At 36.0% G+C, this 10724-nt stretch overlaps 1 protein-coding gene across 1 annotated transcript; it reads left to right on the forward strand.

The window, feature by feature from the left end:
- Positions 1–4383: 4383 nt before the first annotated feature.
- On the forward strand, positions 4384–10178 carry LOC149545249 (disease resistance protein Roq1-like). The gene is made up of 5 exons (XM_089790608.1): positions 4384–5357; positions 5482–6655; positions 6744–7028; positions 7210–9117; positions 9649–10178. Exons 1-5 carry the CDS (start codon positions 4825–4827, stop codon positions 10099–10101), a joined length of 4353 nt encoding a protein of 1450 aa, XP_089646734.1. The 5' UTR covers positions 4384–4824; the 3' UTR covers positions 10102–10178.
- The last annotated feature ends 546 nt before the right edge of the window (positions 10179–10724 follow it).

Consider the following 10724-nt stretch of genomic DNA (forward strand, 5'->3'; position numbering starts at 1 on the left):
TTAAGGACTTTTCACACCCTTCCCAAGAACTCATGTATAACATAGTCTCATAAATGAGATTACAATTACTAGCCCACACACATACCGGTGTATTCCATTATATTTCTACAAGTACAAAGATGATGTTGGCTTCATAGTTGAGGTTACAACGCAAGGGTCCCACACATTCACTAGAGTAAATAGAATAAGATAATTTAGCCACTTGGGATTTTGTTCCCAAATGATTCTTTATTATAGCGGATTAGATTAGCCAGGTTCACTTGTTCCCATTTAGGTCGTTCCTATGATACTTTTTAAATCAATAGTAAGCCTTCTAAAAGAGATTCACAAGACTTAAAATTAGTTTTCAGAGTTGAGATTTCTGATTGAGCAATGAATGGTCAAGAGCATACTCTCCTATTCTCAGACTAATTCCCAAACACACAAGACAAATCTAGTAGATTAAAAATTAGCACCCTTCATAGCACACTCAAATGACATTTTTGGGTTTTCGATTGGACCAAAAACCAAGAGCATACTCTCCTAACCCAATATTCTGAGTGTGCTTACAAAGTTTTAAGATTCCTAGAAATGACAAAGTGAAAAAAAAGATAGAATGTTTTCTTGAATTTTCCAAGGCAATCTACAACAACTATCTTCCAGTAGTCTTATTTTGTGATAATCTTCAACAATATGTCCTACAAACATGCATTAGCATTATGGGTTTCAAAAGCATCTTTGACAATACATCCTGCAAACATTCATTAATCTATCTCAAACAAAATTCAAGTCAAAAGAATGAACATTCTAGGGTTAGCATTAGTAAAAATCCATTTGAAATCTAAAACTTTTGAAAAAAATTGCTCATTGTTTAAGAAACTTAGAAAATTGGTATCCAATCTTGTGTGAGAAAGTACCTGTTATCATGAAAGGATCAATACCCCCATGCAAGAATTCCACTAAAAGCAGGTGACAACTCAAATAAATTTATGTCTTGTGTGAGTCAAGATGAACCAATAGGCGACAAAATAATGCTATAGATTGTTGCATAAAACCTGTAGCTTAGTTGTGTGAGAAAAAGAACTTTCGTACAATATCTAAGCATAATAAAATTTAAAAAGAGAAAAATGGAGCTAAAAAATAGATTTCCTGCCCCATGCTAGGTGCTAGAAATGTGCATGTGAAAATTGGTACCTGTATCTGTAAACATGACACTTCAATAAGTCCTTATATCCATTGTTAGCCAAATCAAAAAATGGACATATATGAAAACCAATAGGAGTTTGTAGCTCTTATGCATTTGTATACAAAAGTGACTTATTGCCTCCTAATCAATAGTAGTTTGTAGCTCTTAGATTTGAAGGTGTATCAGTGACTAGACATTATTGAAATAAAGGATTTAGTATGAGTGAAAAGCTAAGATGATCCTTTTTGTATTTTGTATGTATGTATGAAACTAGATGGATGAAAGATGATGCCAATGGAATCTATATGATCTACCAAAGCAATAACCTTGACAAAGTTTGATGAACAATATCTTTAGAGAAAATCCAACATTATAATCTTGCTCTTCAATTGCATAGGAGAAATGAAGGTTAGAAGGCCTTCTTTTATAGAAATTTCCATGATGAGGTAGAGTTAAGTTCAACTCCATACACCTTATGTTAAACAAAGTCCTTATAGGAAGTGGAAGCCTAGTTCATTGACCCTGATTGGAAGTGATATGGGAGTTGACTAGTCTAACTGAGTTAGATTGCTAAATGGTGACATTTATCCCTTGACTTCTATTTTATTTCTACATGGCCAAGTTAATTATTCCATTTAATATTTGATTTCCTTGTTGTGAAATTAGAACTTAACTCAACTCTTTCAATCAACCCTTTTTTTCATCAATTTTAAATTTTAGAGAAGATAATTGAGGATAATTGAATATTTATCTCTTTTAGTGTATTTGTCTCAATTAATTGAATATTTAATTCAACGATTGATATTTTGGAGATTTAATTCCTTTTAGTCAATTTTAATTTCCTCTTTCACATGTAATTGGCGAAAGGGTTCAATTTAATTAATGCACTAGGCCATTGAATTAAACTAAAAAGAATGGGATGATTTCTTGTCAGTTAATGTTGTTTATTTATAAATTAGGTGATTTAGATGATTAATGCAATTTAAGCATTTTATGCAATTTCATACATCAATTAGATTAGGTGGTAGAAATAGATTACCTTTTGTGTTAGGACTTTTGATGATTTTTTGTTAATTTTTGAGATCAGGGGCATCTGTTTTACTATACCATTTTTGAGTGATTGCAAGTATTACTTTAGCATTGTCATGTATGTGGTCGTGAGACATTCTCATATGACAAGGGAGAAAATTTTAATGTTCGGTAATAGGAAATTAAATGCATCTTCATCAACTATAGTATTGGTGTGAAGAATGAGAATTCACTATTTAAGTTACAACCAAGACAATCTTGAAATTACATACTGACCTGACACATCATGAAATCATGAAAAATCCTCCTTGCATTAATTTTCTTTGATTTATTGAGGTCCCATGTACTCATGACTTAGATGAACAAGAGAATGGAGTAAACTGCCTATACTTCTTAGAACTAACAATATATAAACATTCAAAATATTTAATAATTGCAATATTTATGATCAAAATTGACTACATTGTCAATAAACTAAAATGGAAACTAGTGGCTATTTATCACGACAAAATGGAGAACATGACATATAGGAAGATTTTTTTTTTGAAATTTTCTTTTGGACCAACAAGATGGAATTGTTTCCAGGATAGGTACATGGTTGGGGGAGATTTGGAGGTGCACTCTCAAGTAAAAGTTTATTATTAATTGAGTCTGCATTAAATTAATTAAAAGATATATATATATTTTTTTTTACTACAACTAGTAACTAAAATATTGTAATAGACATGCATTACTATCCTTGGTACACAATAACTATGAACTACTATTCCTGGTTGACAATAATATTGACTCGAACACTATCTATCATAAATGGATCCTACATATTGCAAAGAAGTGTCCTATGCTAGATGTGACAATGGAGATAGTGCAATTACGTTCTACAATAATATGGAATATAAGAAATCTATTTCCATCAATATAAAAAATGGTGAAACAGAAGTGTAATCCACTACATAAGGAGGGGATTGTCATTCTCCACCAACCTGACACATGGTGGAGCCAAGTGTTTGAATTGGAAATTTCACCCTCGATAATATCTATGTTGTCAAATGTCTCATTCTCCACCAACTTGATACATGGTGGAGCCAAGTGCTTGAATTGGAAATTTTACCCTCGAAAATATCTATGTTGTCAGATGTTTCATTCTCTACTAGCTTAACACATTGTGGAGCCAAGTGTTTGAATTGGAAATTTCACCCTCGACAATATCTATGTTTTCAGATGTCTCATTCTCCACCAGTGTGACATATGGTGGAGCTAAGTGTTTGAATTGAAAATTTCACCGTTGGCAATATCTATGTTGTCAGATGTCTCATTCTCTACCAGCCTGATACGTGGTGGAGCCAAGTGTTTGAATTGGAAATTTCACCCTCGGCAATATCTATGTTGTCAGATGTCTCATTCTCCACAAGCCTAACACATGGTGGAGCCAAGTTTTTGAATTGGAAATTTCACCCTCGGCAATATTAATGTTGTTAGATGTCTCATTCTCCACCAACCTAACACATGGTGGAGCCAAGTGTTTGAATTGGAAATTTCACCCTCGACAATATCTATGTTGTCAAATGTCTCATTCTCCACCAGCCTAACACATTGTGGAGCCAAGTGTTTGAATTGGAAATTTCACCCTCGACAATATCTATGTTGTTAGATGTCTCATTCTCCACCAGTGTGACACATGGTGGAGCCAAGTGTTTGAATTGCAAATTTCACCATTGGCAATATCTATGTTGTCAGATGTCTCATTCTCTACCAGCCTAATACATGGTGGAGCCAAGTGTTTGAATTGGAAATTTCACCCTCGGCAATATCTATGTTGTCAGATGTCTCATTCTCCACAAGCCTAACACATGGTGAAGCCAAGTTTTTGAATTGGAAATTTCACCCTCGGCAATATTTATGTTGTCAGATGTCTCATTCTCCACCAGCCTAACACATGATGGAGCCAAATGTTTGAATTGGAAATTTCACCCTAGACAATATCTTATATTATCAGATGTATTATAATTGGATTTTCTATCCAAGATGGAATATAAAGTTGGAATATAAAGTCACTGCAATCCCACCAAAATAGTTTCACATGTGAAAGGAGCGTGGAGTTCCACGGAGGAGCCCTACCTAAAATAGAATGAAAATATTTTTTTAAGGCGAAGGTCCATTAATACCATGTGTTTGAAAAGAGAAGAAACAATCCCGAAATTGCATTGGTGTTTCCTGTCATCGAGATGATCTGAAAAAAGTGTTTTTTTTTAAAGAATGATTGTAGGAGAGCATCATCGTTAACTCTGCCCAAGATTCCTAAAACCAAAACATTTTACTTGGGAAATCCCATTTGCTTACAATTCGCCATTCAATTTTCTTTCCTTGTCTATTTTGAGGAAGGAGGGAGGACGGAGGGTTCAATAGAGCGGTCTCTGTCTTTCTCTAGCCATTTTCTCACTTATTTCCAACAAGAAACAAACAGGGAAAGCTTACCTTCATTTCCCAATCCCTTTCTCGAAGGAGGATGCAGGACAATCTGTTTATATGCAGGCCTTCATCTTTTCTTTTTCACCCCATTTTCCCTCAAATCATATCCATCGTTTGCCGGATTTTCTTAGCTCTGTGTTTCATCCCCTCTCCTTGCATTTATGGCTTCTACATCTTCATCTCACCAGCAAGATGCTTTCTCTGGAATTGAACCTCCCAACAAAATGTGGAGAATAGAAAAATCTTCCAGATTGCATGATGTATTCATCAACCACAGAGGCGCCGATGTCAAGCAAATTCTGGCTACTAAGCTGTACAATTCCCTTAGGGATCTAGAGATAAAGACATTTCTTGATTCAGAAGAGAAAGAGCTTGGAGACTCATTTCCTTCAACCATTGAGACTGTCATCTTCTCTGCAAAGGTACACATCGCCATATTTTCCCCGAAGTATGCAGAGTCAGCTTGGTGTTTGGCTGAGCTTGTTCTCATGTTACAAAGTCAGAGCAAAATTGTCCCCGTGTTTTATCAAGTGAAGCCTTCTGATCTCCGCTACATAGAAAAGGGAGCATACACTGAGGCATTCATTGAACATGAAAAGAAGGGCAGATATCACGAGGAGAAGCTCAAAGCGTGGAAGGAAGCCCTTGAACAAGTTTCATATGCAGCAGGCTATGAATTCAAAAACAATTCAGAGTAAGCTTTCTGCATGTTTCCAATTTACTTGGGAAACCCACTTGTGTATATTCTCTTGTAACAAAAATGGTTAAAGTGAAATTAGCAAAATTTCGTCCTCCTCACATTCCTCTTTTTCTTGCAGTGCCAGCGACTGCAGAGACATATTGTCGGCTGTGGAAAAAGAAGTGCACAGGACAAGACTTTTACATGTTGCCAAACATCCAGTCGGACTTGATAAGCTCGTTAAAGATTTTGAAAGGCGGTGCCTTGATGAGCTTGTTCAAGACTTCGAAAGCCAGTGTGGAATGAAGAAACCAGCAAAAGGGAAAGCTAATGTCGTTGGCATTTTCGGTATGGGTGGGGTTGGGAAGACAACTCTCTCCAAAGAGCTGTTCAATCAAAAGAAGTTAAACTACGCAAGAGCAAGCTTTCTGTTTGACGTGCGGGAAGCCTGTGCCAGGGGTACTTTACCTCTATTGCAAAGCCAACTCGTCAAAGATATATTTTCTGAAGTTAATCGCAGTTTTCCAAGTAATAATGAAGGGACGAGCTATCTGAGGGATCTCTTGGGGAGGAGCAGCTCTTTGAGTTTCCTAATTGTTTTAGATGACATTGATCATGTAGAACAGTTAGATGCCCTGTTACCCATGGACATATTGAATGAGCATGGTAATAATAATCATCTGGTAATTATTACGACCAGAGATGTAAGGGTTCTTGTATGTGCGGGAATTGATATTGCTTATCATTTAAGAGGACTGGATAGAGAAGATGGGAGAGAACTCTTTTGTTTGCACGCTTTCAAGCAACCCCAACCGGATGAAGGGTACGAGGTTTTAGTTGAGGGCTTCGTTATTATATGTGGGGGCTTACCTCTATCCCTTATAGTTCTGAGCCGGCATGTTTCTGGCAGACCCCAATGGTATTGGCAGGACGAATTGGTAAAAGTCAGAAAGGCACTCCCTGGAGATGTAAAGAAGAGCTTGAAGATAAGCTTTGATGCATTAGATAACGAAGAAAAACAAATATTCATGGATATAGCTTGCTTTTACATTGACATGTCTTTTACCAAGGCCATGACTATATGGGGGGGATCTGGATGGAGACCTCGTCATGCATTGGAAACACTAAAAGAGAAATGTCTCGTCGAGGAAGTGGAAGTAAGCCATCTGAACCAGGTAGTGGAAAAGTGGGAATTTAGCCCGGTCCGCTCTGTTCTGAGAATGCATGACCACCTTCGGGACTTAGGAAGAGAAATGGCAGATGAGCTGACCCATCCTCGTCGTGTGTGGAATCCCAAACATCTGCAATCTTTGGTATGCTTGCCTTCCCACTGTACTTCCAGTTCTTAAACTCTTAAACTCTCGCTACCACACAAATGTAATCCACATACTGTGCATACAGGAATCAAAGGGATTTCAAAATGTCCTGACACAAACCAAAGGTAGATGTTTTCATTCCTTTTTAGACAAATCCATGGGCTGTGAAGTTACATACATTTTAGGGGAACCGGAAGATAGTTCTGAGAGTTCTCTGCAATGGCTTCAGCTTGAGTACCAGAATCAGAGTCTTCCTGACCTTAATTTAGACATTGAAACAAGCCTGCCTTCATGGATTCCTCTTCAAAAGTTGCAGTGTTTAAGAATCAGCAATGGGTGTTTCCGAAAGTTGTGGAAGAGCAATGTGCAGGTATTTTTTCTTTTAACATCATGTTAATTAAAAATTGAAATACATAATGGCAGTAAATGAGACATTTTGGGTGCGTCGTAGACAAGACAATGGTAGAACAGTAGATGCACATTATGTTATAGTAGTTTCCTGACTATTGTTTACACCCGAAAGTTTAAAACAAGTATATTTTGAATAACAGGTACCTTCCCATTTGAAAGAGCTTCAGATTCAAAGCACCTTTGTGGAAGAGTTTCCAGTTTTTTTAGGAAAATTAGATAACATGAAAATGTTAGTTTTGCATGCTAAGGACATCCAAACAGATATTTGGTCTTTGTTTGAACCGCTCAGAATGAATGTCCATAGTTTAAAGATAAGAGACAAGGTTTTAATAGGAGACCTGGCTTACAATGATACTGAAGACAGGACTAATTTTAATTCTTTAGTTATCTATGATTACAAACGGCTTTGGGAAGGGGAAGTGGTTTTGAATAATGAGGGAACAGTAATGAGTCAGGTTGAAGATCTAGAGATTCACGGCTGTAGACTTGTATTGAAGATTTTAATTTGCGGAATTTGCTGTCAGCGCCTGCAATATCTAAAACTATCTGAAATGGAAAATCTTGTTCAAGTGGATTTATCGAGGATAAGAACATTGAAAACTCTTGAGATAAGCGGTTGTGAAAAATTCAAAATATTATCAGCAATGCCTGATCTTTCCAACCTTATGGAATTAAAGATTAGCAAATGTCTGAAGTTTGAGGAGCTTCCATATCTGAGCTGCTTGAAAAAAATTACTATTGAAAACTGTAATTATGTGAAAAGTGTGTTGGGGCCGTCAAATCTCCCAAACCTTGTTGAATTAAATATTATTCAATGTCTAGGGTTTGAGGAGCTAAGGCTTACACATCTGAGTTGCTTAAAAAAAATTACTATTGAAAACTGTAATTATTTGAAAAGTGTGTCAGGAATATCTAGCCTTGAACAGCTTGTAGAATTGAAGATTTCTGATTGCAATATGCTGGAGTTTGCCTACTTGGGTCTCAGTGGTATGAAGTGTCTGGAGAGGGTAATAGTCGATGGATATGTGAAGATGGAACATTTAGAGTTGGATAGCTGTGATATTTTGAGAGAAATAATGTTTGATTGTAAAAATGTGTTAAAATTAAGCATTCGTTACTGTGCACAGCTTGGGAAGTTTCCAAATCTAACAGGTCCAAGTTGCTTGAAGAGGATTATAATTGATGGTTGTGGGAATTTAAAATATTTTAACCTGGATAGTCTTGAAAATTTGGAAAGTGTTTCAGGTAACTTGGAGCTTAGACAGATGAACATTATTAAGTGTCCTGTGCTTGAGGAGTTGCCATGTCTTGACAAAATGTGTTGCTTGGAGCAAATTAAAATTGAGTCTTGTGAAAAGATACAGCACATCATCCTGCCAACATCGCTCATCAAGTTGGATGTCCAAAGTTGTAGAGTTTTGCAAAGACTAGCAGTAGCTGGCGATCTTACAGAGCTTACACAGCTGATTATCAAACAGTGCCCTGCACTTGAGGAGTTGCCAAGCTTTGCCGGAGTGACTGACTTGGCGGAATTTGAAATTGACTTTATTGAGGAGCTACAGAAAATTACTTTACCAACAGGATGCGTCAGTCTCCAAATAACAGGATATGGGGATTTGCAAAGAAAAGAAGGAATCAGAATTCGTAGAGGGCATATAGAGCTGTACGTTACCGTGTCTCCTAAGCTTGATTTGCGGCGTCTCTGCAGCCTGAGCTGCTTGGAGGAAATTAAGATTGAGTGTTGCGAGAAGCTGCAGAACATCACGCTGCCCACAACACTCGTCAAATTGGATGTATACGGATGTACAGTTTTGCAAGGAATAGCAGGAATTGCCGATCTTATAAAGCTTACACATCTGTGCATTTCCCAGTGTCCTGCGCTTCAGTTGCCTTGTCTTGGCAGACTGATCTCCTTGGAGCGAATTGAGATTGACTCGTTTGAGAATCTAAAGATCATATCAGCAATTGAAGAGTTGCATGTGCCAAAATATACGAGACTGACTGATTGCGGCTATGCTGTAACACGGTATTTCATCGATAGGTGGAAGGTAAACATACTCCTTTTCTAAACCACAGTCATAAATATCATTTTTTAACGAAAGTGTTTTTTCTAATTTTTTTTGATGAATAGTCTTGTTTTATTAATAAAAATATATTAAGATTACAATTCACAAAAAAAAGATCGGAGGATACAAGATCACCCTGCGAATGAGTTCACATGGTCGAAGGCGGACTTAAAAACATGGTTTCAACCGAAAACAACAACTATTCATCAAAAAAAACGTAGCAATCTCAGGCTGCCAAAGCAGTGCCAGCTGAGGGAGAAAGATCACCAGTCCTCAGGCTGCCACTCGCACACACTGTGCTCCCAGAGTTCCCACCACCGCTCTTTTAGCGGTGATGATGGCGAATGGAGGCTCCACTCTGCTTCTCCACCCATGGTGGTGGTGGCTGACATTCAGCTTTGTTTTGTAATTTGTTGTTAAAAATGGTATATATTTTCGCAAAGAATGTTTTGAGGTATCTGTGAATGAAAAGAATTTACCCTGGTTGACTATGATTATTTTGTATTTTTTCAGATTTTGCCAAAGTGTACGTGTCTGATCGGTAAAGCAGTGGATGGAGCGGAGTCATCTTTAAATGAGCATCTGTTTTCTGATGCTAATTTTGCCGTTGACGGAGCAACTGAAATAAGTACTGACAACTATTATCCCGATTGGTCAGGATTGGGCGCTGTTATTGTATGCTTTGTGGTTGCGATCGATAGCTCCACTTTGGCAGAGGAAATCAATGAAATTATTTCCATCTGGTATGGCCATGACTTAAAGATGCGTCAAGGAGAATCACTAGTTACAGTGGTAGAATATAGTGAATACAGCGAAGATGAAACGTGGGAATTATTAAGTATATTTTTAGGGAGGTACAATAGAATAGTGAAGAAGGGGTTTCGGGTAGATCTGAAAGAAACTGAAGAGTGGAAAAGTCTACCGGTGTTACGCACAATTGTTGATAGACTATATGATAAGGAATGAAAGATAGGGAGATTGATTTTCTTTGTACATAATTAATGTAATTTATGATAAATACAAAGTTTTGTAAAATTGCAATATTTTCATAATTTTTTAAATTTAATATTGAAAATTTTGATTACTTACCATTGATTATTTAAGTTTTTATTTAAAATTTTATAAATTTAAGTTTAAATGATTTTATATATATATGAAATGTCAATATTTTTAGTATTTGAAGAAATAAACAATAAATGTATTTCTTTATTTGTTGATAATTAAATATTATTTGTATTGTTTTATATAAGAGTAATAATTCTTTATTTTCTAATATTTAGTTTTACATTTATATAATTTTTGTATGTTCTCACTCTTTAAATATTTAAACATTTTAGCATTATAATTAAATTAATTTCATTGTTAGTTTTTAAAAAAACTATTAATTTTAAATTTTAAAAATCAATTTGATATAAAATTCATTATGAATCAATTTCAATAAATAAAAATGTAATTTTTTTTCGAGGTTGCCTTAATGTTTACTAGATAGAAGAAAATGAACATACAGATTTGTTGTAGATATAATTTGTACACACTTGTGTTGAAAAAGTAGAAAGTTAGAAATTGTAAGGGTTTAAAACTAGATTAAG

Source organism: Cupressus sempervirens, chromosome 7 (assembly GCF_028749045.1).
Source record: "Cupressus sempervirens isolate cs-2001-9-10 chromosome 7, ASM2874904v1, whole genome shotgun sequence".
Classification (NCBI taxonomy): Eukaryota; Viridiplantae; Streptophyta; class Pinopsida; order Cupressales; family Cupressaceae; genus Cupressus; species Cupressus sempervirens.

Coding starts and splice junctions, on each gene's coding strand:
- LOC149545249 (XM_089790608.1), top strand. CDS start 4,825: ATGGCTTCTACATCTTCATCTCACCAGCAAGATGCTTTCTCTGGAATT. Junction 6,656..6,743: donor CCAAACATCTGCAATCTTTG/GTATGCTTGCCT, acceptor CTGTGCATACAG/GAATCAAAGGGATTTCAAAA. Junction 7,029..7,209: donor TGTGGAAGAGCAATGTGCAG/GTATTTTTTCTT, acceptor TTTGAATAACAG/GTACCTTCCCATTTGAAAGA.